A 16,486-nucleotide genomic window follows, 5' to 3' on the forward strand; every position below is an offset into this window, starting at 1 on the left:
ACACGTATTCCGATTGCACGTCAATAGAGCAGCAATTAATGCATTGTAATATGTGCAATAGGGCGAGAATCGACGGGGCCATCCGTCTGAGGCGACGCGGCCATTTGTTACGGCAGGGTTATCTGTCTCGCTAATCGGTCGCTATACCTGCATTCACGCGCTGTAGCGCTTCACTAAAAACAAACTATGCATGCCACTATAGTCTATACACTAAATGCTTTATACATTTTTCGAACGACCATTATGTTGTTAAACTCTATGCTGAAGTATGCTGTTGATAAATAAGCGTAGCCTACAAGAAGTTCCATTCGACTTAGTTTTACATTTCTCTGGTATCAAAGGCCGGGCAATAAATCGAATGACCCTAAGAAGGGGACGATGATATTCGAAACAATTCACATTTAATTTGGAGTTACACTGCGTAAACTTTGTAATTTCTAAGTTTCTAATTATGAAATCTGTCTATCCTAATAAATATTAATTTGATAGAGTCAGCCCGCCAATCGTAGTTATGACACGGACGTGATCACCGATTCAAGTTTAATAAACGGATTGCGAGAAATCAAAACTCGGTTAAAGCGAACGTTGCACAGTAACAGGAAATAATAACTTTATCCAGTGCTTAACACCGAGAGGAGCGACCAACTAACATTATGCCTGCCAGTAACAAGTTAATCTAAATGCAGCCGCCTGCTTCTACCAGCTTGTTGGATTACGCATCCTCAAACTTTGATAACAGAAAATTTAGAACTGCGTTTGATCCAACGGACAAATTATTATAACAAAGCTTTTTATCTGTTTTCCGTTACGAATATTAATAAAACTTGAACAGACATTCCTTTTTCTCTAAAAGGGAAGAAATTGTTTATTTTAACGTTTATTAAAACTTCGATAAACGCGTCGTCTTTTTATCTGAATAAAATATGGAGATGAAGCTCGATATTTTGCGATAAAACGAGCTTCTTGTCACGTAGTGCGACAGTTAATTACGCGAATGTAAATAAATCATCATAGCCGGCTTTTGCCGGGGGTTTTTGCTTCTGAAAGGCAATTATCTCAAGCCTCATTGACGCTGAAATTAAGAAGAATGAAATCTATTATACTTTTATTTTTAAATTCTGAAGTACCTACTTTACACATTGGTGACAATAAAGATTACTTACATCATTTTATAATAGTTCTGGACATAATAATTATACTTTCAATTAAAGAAATTATCCTAAATAAATAAATTGTGCAATACACATACATGATATAAGAATAATGAATAATGAATAAATATTTCAGGGTCGATGTAACCGCGAGAAGCCTCCTTGCAAGTACTTCCATCCACCGCAGCACCTCAAGGACCAGCTACTTATCAACGGGCGGAATCACTTAGCTCTCAAAAACGCCTTAATGCAACAGATGGGTCTGACGCCTGGCCAGGTCCTCCCTGGCCAGGTCCCCACCGTGGTAAGTCAATCGTCAAGTTGATATCCTCACGAAATTAACGCTTGAGCGATCGGCCCTCAACTTGTAGATAGGGAGTGCACGCAATACGCAGCTTTCGATGTAACTCGCTACTTTATACTTTTAAAGGCATTTCTTCTTACTAATTGTTAAACCACGTAGACTAGCATCGTGTTTAACTTGTGTCCCGTGCTATCCATATAGCTTAGTTTAAGTACATTTATATCGTTGGATTTGTTTCGACTAGCATTATTTTAGGGAATTATTAACTTGTATTTTTACGATAGCCCAGTTTGGATAGATAGTTCAATAGTTATTAAGTATATAAGTTTATATTTAACTTTTAAATTTCATGTATTTAATTGATAATGAGCAAATTTAAAATTCATAGAATTAGATCATATCGGGCGCAAATTAACCACGTCGCTGATGGCCGATCGCTCCACACCGCTTGAGCATGTTTGTATAATTTATCTTAAGTGGCATGACTACTTTTGAAACGTAATCACTTGTTAAGAATTGGGTCTAAGCGGTAATGCAGATTTAATCACCAAAACATTCCCTCACTTCTCACTCGCTAACTATGTTGCCCGTTTTCCTCGGGGTCTCTCCTCGCACCGCTGTTCTCTCCGTAAGGAGCTTCTTTGACTCTATAACAATGAGCTAAGCAATCTGTAGAATGATTTGTAGTAGTGCGCGGAGCGATATCGAGAAGCGAAATGCGGGCACAGGCTGTCCTCGCACGATAAGTAGCGTGTTTGTGTGGTTTTGTGTCGAGGTGGGTGGCGTGAGCGGAGCAGGTGCGGCCGCGAGTCATCTCGCTGCCCTGGACCCGATCAGTCTCGCCTTGCTCGCACCGCAGGTAATGGCCACCATCGGCACACCACAATTAGCAACCAATAACAGATCCGCTCCCTACTCTTCCTGTTTCTTTCCTTTCCTGCTCGGAATCGTGGCCTCCGTATATGCCACTTTATCAGAAATTCGCAGAAACAGAGTCTATTTTTACGCAAATATAAAAATACCGTATATATATAAAAAAGCTATATATAGAAAAAGCTTTAATATCAGAAGCTTCTTAGCGATCTTCCTGCTTTCTCGCACAACTCTGCTGAACGGGCATCCTTTTCCTCATATATTTACTTAAATAAAACCTTATCCTTATTTAAACCTTATTTAAACCACCATATTTCTAGTCTATCGGTGGCCGGTGGGTAGTATAACAAAAATTGTACGCTTTATTTAATGTTTTTTAATCTTCATTTGTCTCTTGCATGCAATGCTTTATACTGCCTAATTTTCCTGGAAAACTAATGAAATAACAAGTTTAGAGGTGCATAATATTTTGGTAAATATTAAATATATGGTGCTTATTTAACCGAATTCAAATATATAAAGTGTCTGAATAATTTTCGTAAGTGATTTCTTTTTAAAGTTAGTTAAGCTAATATAATATTGTGGTCGCATCACAGGCTACGTCTCCGTACTTATCCGGCGTCCCCGGCGTGGGCTCGACGTATGCGCAGTACTACACGCCGCAGCTGGTGCCGGCCATGTTGGGCCACGACCCAGCCGCCGCTGCTGCATCGCCTCTGGGTGTCATGCAACAACCTGTGCTGCAACAAAAATTGCCACGCACTGACCGTCTAGAGGTAAGGATAACACTTTATTTTCCCACATCGACACAACCTTTCCCCAGTAGCGCTTCCTGGTGTTGCCACTTTCTAGAGACCGACAAGCATTGAATAGATTAAGAAATATTGCAATGATGGAACCAAACCTAAGTTATTTAAATTTTATTCAAACTCGATGTGTCGGTCTCTTGCGCATTAATCAAGGCTATTGAGCCATTAACTATCCTGGTTTGTCTGTGGCGCGTGGCCGCAATGGCCAAAAGCTTCGCGAGCCTCACTCGCTTAATTCCCTCGGTGAAAGGCCCTACACTGGTGGTAATCTTTTCTCTATTATACAAAATTAATAACAAGTTGAGTTATTAATGTAGAAAATTTTAAAATATAAGAAATATTTATATGCGTCCCCTGTAATTCCCGTATCGACTCGAATGTGATGTAACGTTAATATTACATATTATAGAAAAGCTCTAATTTGATTCACGATATATATAATCAATCGAATTAATGCGACGGATGCGTTGATCAAATTCTAAAAATTTTATACCGGTTCGAAATTAAAAGCGGCGTCCGGTCGAGAAAAAAAAATTGGTTTTGATGTTTCTATTTTCTTGTGTACTTTATGGTCAAATGCTCAGTGTTAGGTCGTCGTTTTAGATTTCATCTCTTAGATCTATCTGGTTTTGGATATGAAAGTAAAGTCATACCAGTATCAGGTTAGAAGTAGTTTATGTTCTCGAAAAAAATCGCGATAAGCTAGTAGAGCACCTCAGACATGGGTCTGGCGGACTAGTAGGTAGAGGGAAATATGGCGGGCGCTCTGTGAGCGTGGGGCGCGAGCGGCGACATGGTGGTGTGTGCTGGTGCAGGTGTGCCGGGAGTTCCAGCGCGGCGCGTGCAAGCGCGCCGAGTCCGAGTGTCGCTTCGCGCACCCGCCGCCGCCTGTCGTAGCGCACGACGACGGCTGTGTCACGGTGTGCATGGACGCCGTCAAGGGCCGCTGCGTCCGCGACCCCTGCCGCTATTTCCACCCTCCCCTGCACCTGCAGGCGCACCTTAAGGCGCAGGCGCGCGGCGCGGTACGCCACCAGGCTGCACGCTCTCGCCTCGATCGCGCTCGCTTGACTTCTTCCGCTTGGTCTAGCTCGCCGCGACGCCGCTTTTGTTCGCAGAGCTTATTCTATTCAGTTCGCCGCGGTAACGATCCGCCCCACGCTTCCGTCGCACTCACGCTTCACTTTTTAATTTTTTTTATCTATCGCATAATATCACCTTACGCCGAGCTTTAGGTGTATTCTGTGCATCTATTACATCGTTATTGTTTCTGTCCCGTCCTGCGACGCTTCGCTTCACGTAGACGGCCGCCGCAGCGCAGCAGCCGGCAGCGAGCGCGACTTCGGAGCAAGGAAAGAAACGCCCGGCCCCCGCCGAGCTCGAGCCGCCACCGGTACAGCCAGCTTTGCACGCTTAACTCCCCCGCCCTCTCCCCGCTCCCGCACGCTCCCTCCCGCGTCCCTCCAGTCGCTCGGCGCTCGCGACGCGGGCCGGCCGCCCCCGCCCGCCCCGCGCCGCGCGCGCCCTGCCGCCCTCCGCCCTCTAGCCCGTGAACCTCCGCTCAACCGTTTGTTTCTCGTTTCAGATGGACATGAAAAGCGTCGGTTCCTTCTATTACGATAACTTCGTAAGTATCGACGATCTCACGAATAACCTAACCCGGGGGCCACAGGCCCCTAATAACAAACGAACCCACTCTAATCCGTCACCGTCTTTCTTCCAGGCGTTTCCCGGCGTGATGCCCTACAAGCGGCCCGCCGCCGACAAAGCCGGCATGCCGGTGTACCAGCCCGCGACAACTTATCAGCAACTGATGCAGCTGCAACAGCCGTTCGTGCCCGTGTCATGTGAGTACCCCGCGCCCGCGTCGTCCGCCCCGCCGGCCGCGGTGACGGTGTCGGCCGCGCCGCCCCCCGCGCCGCAGCCGCAGGCCGCCCCGCAACCGCCCCCGCAGCCCGCTCCCCCACCCGCGCCGCAACCCGCAATGCCGCAGCCGCCGCACCCGCACCAGCCCTCCGCCGCGCCCTCCCCGCCGGGATCCCTGTCCGAGACGCCGACCCCGGACCCGGCGGCGGTCGCCAAAGAAGTCGCCCAGAAGAACTACGCCGCCGCGCTGGCCCTCGCGGCGCAACAATCGGCCATGGCGCACGCGGCCGCGGCGTACACGCAGCAAGCGTTCAAGGCGCGCCACGCGGCCATGCCCGGCCTGATGCGCGCGCCGCTGATGATGCGGCCGGGCTGGCCGGCGCCGCCGATGCCGATGCCGGCGTTCTACCAGCAGCCGTACATGTACGCGATGCCGCCGCCCACGCCGCCCGCGGCGGCAGCGGCGGCGGCGGCGGCCGCGGCGGCGGTGAACCCGTACAAAAAGATGAAGACGACATAAGCGGCGCGGCGGCCCGCGGCCGGCGGGGCGCGGAGCGCGGGGTCTCCGCTTAGAGACTCATACGTGTGCGGCCGAGTGGCCCCGGCCTGTCGGGGCATTTAGCGCTAGGCGTGTTGTCACATTTGTATTGTATAATTGTAAGGACGAAGCGAACGATTCCCGTTTCGCGGATGTCTACGTAGTTTTACGCTATATCTATATTCTATTGTGTATCTACTCACTTACCGTTATTATCTTATGCGTGTATATTTCTCGTATCTACGATCCCGGTAATAATAACGCTTGAAATGCATGACTGTACGTTTTTTATTACCTTTTGTCGATCGTCGTTTATCGTGAGTATCGTCGTACTCAGAGTTGAGCGCTTGGTCCGTCGATCCCGTATCCCGCTACGTACACGCTTTATCTCGGAGAAGTTCCGCACGGGTGCGCTTTGGTCATTATGTCGAGCCAGTACCTAGTGGTTACCGGCTTGCAGCAGCAGGCCCGCACCTAACACAGCTGCCTTCTAATTTTCGCATGGATAGAACCCACCACCCTTGTACGTTTGGCTCATCAGGTATTTTTCCTCATTATTTTAGTGCTCCTCGTGTGTGCTCAGTGTGCCGGCGCGTCATCATGTAGTGTCGCGATTAGACGCGCGTCACTCGGCTTTTTATCTTTGAGTCGCACTTTCTTTCGATTTATTTTAACGCTTTCTGTTACATGCCTTCCGAATGACCGCTTCGGCTGTCGTCCGCATTACAAATGTTTTGTCGCTTAATTGTGTCGGATACGGACAGGCTGTGCGCCGCCGAATGCCCCTTACGTGGAGTACACCGACGAGCGCGGACAGGTAACGAGTGCTGCGTGACGCCTGGTCCACGCACGCTTGCCGCCCGCCACCCGTGTGTGCTCTAACCGCGCTATTGTCCTTAACTAAACATATCACCTCTACATTACACCTTAAAACGCTTATTAATACCTTCCATCAGTAAATCGATTTCTTTGCAAACGCGGGAAGCGATAACAAAACGCATATAATATTTCTTCGCTATGATCGTTTCAAAAGAAAGCTTTTCACACGCTTCCGTAGAACATTTTAGTTGCGCTTTCGACGACTCGAGTAGAATAAGTGCCTATAAGCGATTCGCGCGATCACTCTTTACCTGACTTGATTGCCTAACCGGGCCGAGGTGCGCTTGGAGCGTTTGTGCCGAACGCAGTGCCGAACTGACAATGCATACAAATGTGGAATGACTTGGTGAGGATTAATTATAGTATTTCATTCTCATGGAGGCGAGCGAGCTAGGGATGAGTTGTGAGTGTGTGCGACATGTTTTTGTGTGGTGCTGACCTTTATTTTTAAAGACCTATGCACGCTAGAACACCTTTGCGTCCATTTGCTTACCCGCCTTCGTGAGATCGTTTATCAATAACCTCAGATCTGATGCAAAATTAAATATGGAATGGAGTCTTATTCACCTTCACGTATTCGATTGCTATGAAACCTCACAAAATACTTTCGCTATTGAAGTCTGTTGTATAAACAAAAAAAAAAGATTGTGTTAATTATCAGGCGAATCCATTTGTAATAAATATCAAATTCATAATCACCTCAGCCATTTTAGACATTGTGCTGTAACCGTGTTAAACATTGTTATGGACAGTTGATGCTACAATTTGTTGATGATTTTAGTTTTGTATAGTGAAACATTTTGCTTTCAAATGTGGAAGAAGTCACTCTACAGTATTTGCCTTGCTTACACCCGGTAAGATATAATCAGCTTACTTTAATATCCTCAGTATAAGTGATATCCTCTTGTTGTTCTCTTCTGAAATATCAGTGTGTGCATTATGAAAACATCTTGTATTTATCAAATATACTATAAAAAAAATCATATAATAGCTTGCACGAAAAATTTGAATGACATTTATTGAACAGATATTTCAGGAAAGAATTTATTAATGAAAAACTATAATGAAGCCATTTAAAGTATACTGTTAAAGAGTTGACTAATGCTAGAAATTCGAACATTGAATTACTTATGTTGGAAATTGAAACGTTAATCAATTTTATTTACTCATAACTTAAACACTAGTTTCATGAAAATTAAGAACGTGGTCAACTCTTTAATATGAAAACATTCCAACCGATTGCCAGTATCAACTATCAACCACTATAAGGGGGTTTTATATATTTAGACACTTAAATACTTAAATTCTAATGCTTTTATAATAAGATCATTTTTGCGTAGTTGGTAGTTGAAATGACAGTGGTGGAACGAGAAAAATCGAAGTGATGTATCCAATTATCTTACACTCAGCCAAAATTCTTAAACTTTCAAATGCTAAGATCTCATTACTGAATTTTCTTTTGTACGTCGGCTAATTATCCACTTCGAATTTTCTTGAATAATGCTTAAAGTGCTTCGCCATTGCGGCTTCAGTTCCTCGCTTATGACTCGTTGAAGCCTCTCTGATGCTTACTCGAAGTACTCACGTAGCCGTAATTAATCTACTTGGTTTTCTTTTGTTTGTCGTACAGTAACCGCACTCTAATGGTCATTATGTTGCAGTTTGTACTACCACTAACATGTCACGTCCAGAACTGTCATGTAAGCTAAAGGTATAAGTTTAATTTGTCTATTTACATTTAACCACGCCTACCGAGCGAACCGTTGCGCATGACCCAGTTCCTCTACTGCGAACATCCGAAGATCTAATCACCAGCCGACGCAGACACGTCGTAACCTTCCCCACACAGCCTCTTAGCTTTAGCAACAGTTGGTTTTATGGGTACACTTGGACGCTACAGAACCTATAGTCGCCCTCGCCCTGGTAAAAGTTGTCTAGCATCATGCTTTAGCTTTTTTGTAAAATATAGTCACGCTTAAAAAAAGATTGGCTGCGCAATAATGATTATATTTCAAGCGTTCTGCATGCCATTTAGATATTATATATTCATACCTACTATGTGCATAGTGCAGCATACTTTAACACTACTCTGACGGTTACGGAACTCATTCATGAATAACCGATTTTATCCTGGGATCCGTGTTTTTTTAGTTTTGTGTAAATTTTTATTGACAGATTTTACAATATAAAAGTGACACACTGTCAGCGCGCCTTAGGAAAGAATGCTTGGAAGGTACAATCATATTGTGCATCGAATCTTGTAAAGTTATTGTAATATTAAAGCAGCAATGATATTTAATTTCGAGCAATCGCCTTCCGTGTATATTCTTTTTCTTGTTTAAATATTTAAATGTAGCCAATGAGAAAGTACACACGCATTAGTTAATAAAGATCTATCGAAAGATATTGTGTTAGACGACATTATAGTATAGAGACATCTGAGGCCAGTGACCCATGCTCTTTGATATTACAAAAACTATTTGAGCGTTTATTTTCAGACGGCTGTGCAATGAAGATAAATCAGTGTCAGATGTATGAATGTCCATAATAAGTGATGATATACATAGAGTTAGCATTAACACTATTAACATATCCATTCACAAACCGTCATATCGAAAACACTACGTTTCTATTATTTTATTTTGTATTTCAGTATATTTTTCTAGAAATAAAAAAGGGTTGCTTGTAATACTTATACTACATGTACTTAAAATATGTGATATGACTGTTTATGAATTAGATTCTAGTTTCTGAAAACATTCGCACAGGACTGCCACAACAAAAAAAAACAGATATAGATTATTCTTATACGCAGAAGTATAAAATAGTTTAAAATAATTATTTATGTTACATGAAAGTCTCTATGAGTGTATGGAAGTCTCTACATGCCATTGATTTAAAGGAATTGAAACTAAGTATAATAAATCATATTTTTGGAACGAAGTTCCTTATTTTTTATAACTACTTCCAAATAATTTAGAGAGCCTCGCTATTGATACTTGCGTAAATCTATAAAAGTGTAAGATTGTGGCAAATAATGTCCGAATGTTATCATAAAAAAATGAATATATTCTTATGAAATATTATTATATTTACAGTTACTGGACACCCTCCCGGTGTGCCAAGATTTTAATCGACAAGGATGCAACAGACCTACCTGCAGATTTGTTCATATTCGTGAAGGTATGTAGTTATCATTACTTGCTACATTCGTGTGAAATTGCTATAAATATTAACAATGGAAATATCCGGAAATCCCCCCCTCCCTCTTTGTGTATTTTGCATGGATTTAACTTTTAATATTTTATTACGTGTTTTCAGAAAATTCATGTCTGTATTTGAGCTTATAGTAATTATTTCTTGTATAATCTCTGTATGTAGTTCGTAATGATATTATGCAGCGAATATAGGTGTTGCATTTTTCTTTTCTTGGAAAATTTATATAATTTCATTCCTAACAACATGTTAATTTACATTTTTACGTAGTCAATTTGAGTAGCAATTTAATAAGCCGAAACTTGCAATGCCTAGCCCGTATCGCTCGTATACGTATAATATTTCAAATGTAGTACAAAAAGTTATATAGAAACAAACAGTAGTCGTTAAATTAACTGTAGACAACTATGTTCTCTTTAGCTTAGTGGATTTAGTCGTCTAGAATGTATTGTTGAAATTATTTAATCGCATGTTAACCCTAGCATTAATTATGAAAAAAAAAACTTATAAATAGGTACAAGCATTGTCCACGTCCGTTCTAGCTAGTGAACCGTAACCTTAAAAGTAGACCCAGAGATCGGTAGCTTTGTATTAATGTCAACTTATTAATGAATGGTCAAAACTATATTAATTACTAATTTTAAAACGAAAATTTTAACGAACAAAGTCTTATAAAAAATGTGGGCCGTGGATGTCGTTGTTTATATTTTGTGATGTATAATAAAGTGCGGTATGACTGCGTTCCAGGGTGCGGGCTACAGGTGGTGGGGTGTCGTGTGGTAGTGTGCCGCGACGCCGCGGCGGGCACGTGCCGGCGCGCGGCCTGCCGCTACTACCACATCCCCGTGCAGCTGCCGCCGGCCTTGCGACCTCCTTAACCTGCCCCGTCGCCCCTCGCCCTCACCCCTCGCCCTCTCGCCCTCACCCTGCCACCCTCACCCCACCCGCCCCCTCTGAGCCCTCGTTCGTTTCCTCGCCCCATCCCCCCCCCCAGCAAGTCGCCCGCGCCCCGCCCCCGCCCCGGTCGCGCCTCTGACACACTCGGGAAGCGGGTCGCTCCGCAGCGGAGGTGGTGATGTTAGTGTTAGCGTTAGTTTAGCGGCGGTGGCGAGCCGCGAGCCGCGAGCCGAGCGCGAGCCAGCGCCCGCGACGCGCCGCCGCCGGGCACGTGCTAGTCTACGGGAAAGAGTGTGTACATAGTAGCGGGATATGATTCTCGGGCACGGTCGTGCGATTGTGATATGAATAGTTTTCGGAACGCAGGAGCCGTATGAATGATTTCTGTCGAGATCGTACCGACGTCGTCGAATAGTAGTTAGTGAGGTTTCAAATGTTTTATTACTATTATATATTATTTTTTTAAGATACGATATGAGTTCCTGATGTGACGTGCGAGTGCGTTGTGTATAGGCACGTCGGCGCGCCGCAGCTCTCTGGCTTCGGCCGAGGCCGGTGTCGGAAGTTGCGACCCACTCCTATTGTGAGCATTTTTGTGAGAATTATGTTACTTTTTTACGTATGTTATAATTTATGAAAATATGTTTATAGATGACAAGTTTTACACTAGTTTAGATTAAGCGAATCGATAATAATGAAACACCAATAGCGTAGCCGCTTCTCTCCTTCGGCACGAGAACTTTTGACGCCGGAGCACAATTCACGTTCGGTCGAGCGCGGCCCCACTTCGCCCTCCCACACACTTAGCATAGGTCGCAACACTCCTAGAGTGGATAGCAAACGAATATTCAAATCGAACAATGAACGTTGTCGGACAATACATAGAAACGAATGCATTCTTCCGATCTGTTTACCTACATTCTAGGATAGAACGTCGGCTTTTATTCCAGATAGATTTTGCTAGATAGTCATTCTTAAACCGATCGATTTCCGTCTACGGATGCACAAATGGTGACCGACGATCGCGTCCGAATAACCTTGAAGTTCAGAGTGATGACATAGTTCCCCAGTATCGTTTGAATCGCAAACAGCAAGCAGTATTAAGTTTGACTCGAAATCTCGTATGTATGTAGAGGTGATATGCGGATAGAGAGAGGCGGGCGCGCCTGGCGCCGCGGCCGGGCGCGCGGCGGTTGCGACGCGACTGCGCTGCGACCGCGCTGCGACTGCGGTGCGACCGCGCTGCGACTGCGGTGCGACCGCCGCGCGACCGCCACGCGACCGGTCGCGGCGCGCAGGCGCAAGCTTCCCGAGGCATGGAAGCCCAATGCCTACTATTATTCCTAGTCCATATCCTTTTGTTGATCAGTCATGCGTATAATGTTAGAATAAAATATTAATAATTTGATTTATTCCTCCCATTTAGTGGATATTTTGATAATGATATATTAATAATGAAATATTTAAGATACATAATACATATTTGATTCTAAATCCTGATAAAGTGACACTACGTTAGTAATTTAGTCGGAGGGATACTTGTGCCGTGATTATATTTTTAGGTATATATTATAAAATGAATAATTCCTAGCGTCGGAATTAAAGAAGTGATTAATGTGTAAGTGCGTTATATTTATTGTCGTATATCGTAAGTGGAATGCCATATCGATAAAAGGTGAATAGCGAAATTGGAGTTAAACTCGTTAGGAGGTCGTTTGTGTTTTGTATTGATTGTTATTATCGGTTTCGAGCTGGAGCTGGCGTGACGTTTCGCTTTTATCAATACGGCAATGTGACTCTTAAACACATAAGTTGTCATCCTTTATTTTATATTTTTGTTGAAATTTATCGTTTCAAGGATTATTTGTTGCATATAATTTTATAATCAAAATTTTATGATCTGACGCATTTATTGTAAGACAATCGATTAATTTTATAATTAATTAGTGTGATAATAAATATAATGGTATCAAATTGCCGTTATAAAAGATAGAACATCGAAAGTATCCTTCCTGTTTAGAAGGGACTCTTCTGGCCCAAGGTTTCTAGTGGATTTTATATTTTTCTTTTTGTTGTATTTTTAATGTTGCGTGTGTCTTACACATAATATATTTCATTTTTGTGATATTTTTAACTATAAAGTACTGTTATTGTAAATCCAAATGGAATAATGGAGACCTAATTAAATATTCAAGAATTTATTTGTAAATCACAAAAAAAAATGTAAAACTGTAAATATATTGACAAAAAAATGAACTGCAACACAATAATTGATTATTATTATTATTATATCTCTCATGAAAGTACACTGTAAGTTCTTAATACCTAAATAATGGTATGTTATTATGTAGTAGGTACAGTCTACTAAAAGTAAACCGGTCCAGTGAACAAAGTATTGATATAATATTGTGAACATTTTTTTATTCATGAGCAATCACAGAAAGTACATGACATTGTAATATTATTTATGAAATTACTATGTGATGTGATCTTCGGATCGATTTTGAGTACAGTATAGATAATAAACAACTGAATATGTGATTTGGTCATTTTATTTACCTCCCCTTACCTTATACTGTTAAGCTAACAAGCTTTTAATGAAATTGCTATATACATATTTAAAGTACCATAATGTTGTAAGTGTGTAAAGTATAAAGTTTGTTTAAAAGTAACGTATTATCAATATGCATACAAAAATCTGACTAAAGCAAGGCACTAACTGGATTTTATCACATGAGGAAAATTTTAATATCATAATACAATAGAGAATTCGATTCTTAAGTCTATTTAAAGGCAAAAAAATCATTAAAGTCGATCTAGCTGTTTAGGAACTTCAGCAACAAACACACGCACAGATGATCATACCTATAAAATAGGTACATTTGATTAGATTAACAGCCCAAAAGTTGCCAAAGCTCAACCTCTAAAAACAATTTCTAAAATGAGGTTTCTGATTATAATGAGTGCAAAGATTTGCTTATATATTAATTTATAAATTAAAGAAATGTTTGATTGCCTGCCTAGTTTGAATTTAGAAAGTTATCAGCTTTTCCTTAAGATTTTTGGCATACCAAAAACTGTTAACGCAACACTTTTTGCTAAGCAAGTCCTTTCTGGTGAAACAAGGTAAAGTAACCTTGACCCCATTTTTTGTACGAAAGACGACCTTCACTGAATGACTCATGACTCAGTATTGTGCTCACTATTACGCAGTCCGTCATTGGAAACTTCCTGCTTGTTTAATAAAATAGTCTACAATTGAAAATTAGGGTAGCCTACTAACTACGCAATTGAACATAGTTATATAGCTTTACTTTACCTACCTTCCTTTTTCTTTGTATGATACTATAATACAACTAAAATAAAAAAATAAATAGAAATCTTTATTTACCAAAAAAGCAGTGCATTACAGTATTACAAGAGATCCAAACTAGGCTGTTGCCTGTGTCTTGGATCTAAAAATGTAAGAACGAACTAGCTAGCAGCTTAAAAAAATTCGAAACTAGACAGTTTAGGGATTAAATTAACACGTTCGCGGACAGTACTGGTTTACAGGTTGCAGCTACTGAGACACTACTTTTTTTCATACATTGCCCAGGGGCGTAGTGTTACAACACATGGTTAAAAAACCATATGATATGACAGAACGGATATAGGCGTAAACGTCGTAAGCAGTCGTAAGTACTCAGCGTCAGATTCATAGTCACCATCATCAGCAAATGGGTATGGACTCGATTCAGGGGTAGACGCTGCATCAAACAGGTCTTGAAGACGTTTTTGTTCTTTTTCGAACGAGTCTCGAGACGCCATTTGCAAAAATATTCGTTACAAATTTAGTTCAACAAAATCGTGTTCACAACAAACAATAGCAACATAAATATGTTGTTTACATAAGCAACTAGACTTGAATTAGTACATCCAGTATGAGTAAAACAATTAAATTACGTTGGAAACAAAATACTCATTTTCTAAACAACAATTCACACGCGGCACGCGGGATCACCGCAGCGGCGCAGTACTCGACTAACCGTATGCAAACATGACGCCCACGGGCGTAGTGTGCGCGGGGAGAGGGTTAAAAAAATATGAATGTATGCGTGGAAGTACCTTCCTTTGACGAATTTTTGTAAATAATGCAGTGACAGTACAAAAGTCGTAATTATACCTGTGATGACAGTACAACATGCCGTTCTTTATGATAGTATGAAAAATCGCTCGTCGTTTGGCGTACTGATTTTATGCAAGTAAAAACTGATACGTCGACAGACGTACTGTCGTATCACTTTTAGCTGTCTAGACGCCAGTGGTCGTTACTGTCCGCGAACGTGTTAATTTTGAATTGTATTTCACTAATTGATGTTACTCAAATATTCTTTCATCATTAATGATTAATAATTCAACCTATAAAGTATTTGAAAAAATAAACAATGCAAGCACAAGCTATGCCTTGCTACAGCGCCATCTAGTTTCAGGTAAGTACCCTACGTATAATTTAAAAAACAAATACTTTATCGGCACTTTTGAATTAAATTATGTGTCACTTAAAATCCGTTTTCAGTTGCAACGCGTTTTCAATAGTTAGAAAATAGTTATAATACAATGCGCTTATTACAAGTACCTACTAGAAACTAGTAAACAAGAATTGACTAACTGAAATTATCTGGTGGAATTAGAACGGTGACATTCGCATTTTCTTCCAAAGAAAGGTGCTGAAAATGGGGATAAAAAGCACCTAGGTAGTGTCTATTGAGGTACCTTCCTATTTAAAATTCTACTTAAATATTATCCATGAATTCAAAATACTTCCTGAACAATAAACTAGACTAGAATGAAATAGAATGACTATTTAAAAAAAGATATACCATTAGAAAGAAACATCTTTACTTTCCAAAGAGGATTCACTTCTGACGACTGACTGATGGGTGCTTGGCACACACCTGTGTAATCAAATCAATTTTTATAAGATAGGAAACACAGTATTACAATATTATTTCCTACAGTAAGGAATCGCCTTTGATGTCGCGCGATGCCGCCGCCAGCGTAGGTACTTACGCTGCCACACGAAAATACGCTAGGGTTGCAACAAATGGGAAATAAAACAATTTTGATTATTAATATTATGATGAAATCATTTATTCATATGTACCTTCAAAATAATTGCGATTAATAAATCTGATGTAATTATTTGTTCATAAATATATAATTACAGATATTGCACTGCTAAATATTATTTACGTGGACACTTTATTTTTGGATGTTCTTAATTGTATATTATACCATTTAACTAAGTAATGCATTCGCATTGGGATGTACAATCTGATTAGAAAATAATGAGGACAACATATACATAGCTTTGATTTTAATTCAACAGATACAATTAATACAATCTTTCTGAAATATTGTTTCCTTCTGGGATTTCAATGTAGATTTACATCCGTAAACGGAACAGTTTTTGCGCGTCATAATAGAATATGTAAGTACCTATGTATAATAAAATTATTACACAAAAAATACGACTGCGTCGTCCTTTCGCGATAGTTAATGCAAACTCAGCGTGATTGCATTAAGCGGCCCGCGTCGCCCGACCCCCCGCCAGTTCCCCTCCGTTTCTCTGCACAAGTACATTCGTCGCCATACTGTAGGATGGTAATACTGTGTAGGAAATATATCAATGAATAAATTGTCGTTTTCAGAATGATAAAATATAGCTTGAATGCGGAATAATTATTTTTTTTTATGAAAGGCAATTTCTGGTCGCCATTTTAGAAATAATCTGGTAGATTTTAATTTTCACTACCAGTCCATTATTTTTCATCAAGTTTTTTAAATAAATCTATTTTGTTTAATAAGTATGAAATATGTCCATCTACAGTCTACACGATATTTCTAATAGTACTTAAGTAGACTAAATAAAACACAAGAGTAATTATATAATTATTTATTTAAAACAAAC

General features: G+C 41.0%; 1 protein-coding gene across 7 annotated transcripts in view; it reads left to right on the plus strand.

The window, feature by feature from the left end:
* Positions 1–10,522, plus strand: part of LOC149490641 (uncharacterized) — a 179,363-nt gene extending 168,841 nt beyond the window's left edge. For 3 of the 7 annotated variants that reach the window (XM_089707034.1, XM_089707017.1, XM_089707024.1), the window contains 6 exons: positions 1,288–1,455; positions 2,231–2,314; positions 2,925–3,104; positions 4,441–4,530; positions 4,723–4,764; positions 4,861–9,162. In XM_089707034.1, coding sequence (XP_089563160.1) covers positions 1,288–1,455; positions 2,231–2,314; positions 2,925–3,104; positions 4,441–4,530; positions 4,723–4,764; positions 4,861–5,523 — 1,227 coding nt within the window. In that variant the 3' untranslated portion in view covers positions 5,524–9,162. Of the gene's footprint in view, positions 1–1,287; positions 1,456–2,230; positions 2,315–2,924; positions 3,105–4,440; positions 4,531–4,722; positions 4,765–4,860; positions 9,163–9,518; positions 9,604–10,383 lie in introns of those variants that run through there. The other 4 variants (XR_016317095.1, XR_016317097.1, XR_016317096.1 and 1 more) reach the window with 4 other exon arrangements.
* The last annotated feature ends 5,964 nt before the right edge of the window (positions 10,523–16,486 follow it).

Source organism: Colias philodice, chromosome 2, assembly GCF_061535455.1.
Source record: "Colias philodice isolate Cphi_HAF_F1 chromosome 2, ilColPhil1 Martin Lab GWU primary, whole genome shotgun sequence".
NCBI lineage: Eukaryota > Metazoa > Arthropoda > Insecta > Lepidoptera > Pieridae > Colias > Colias philodice.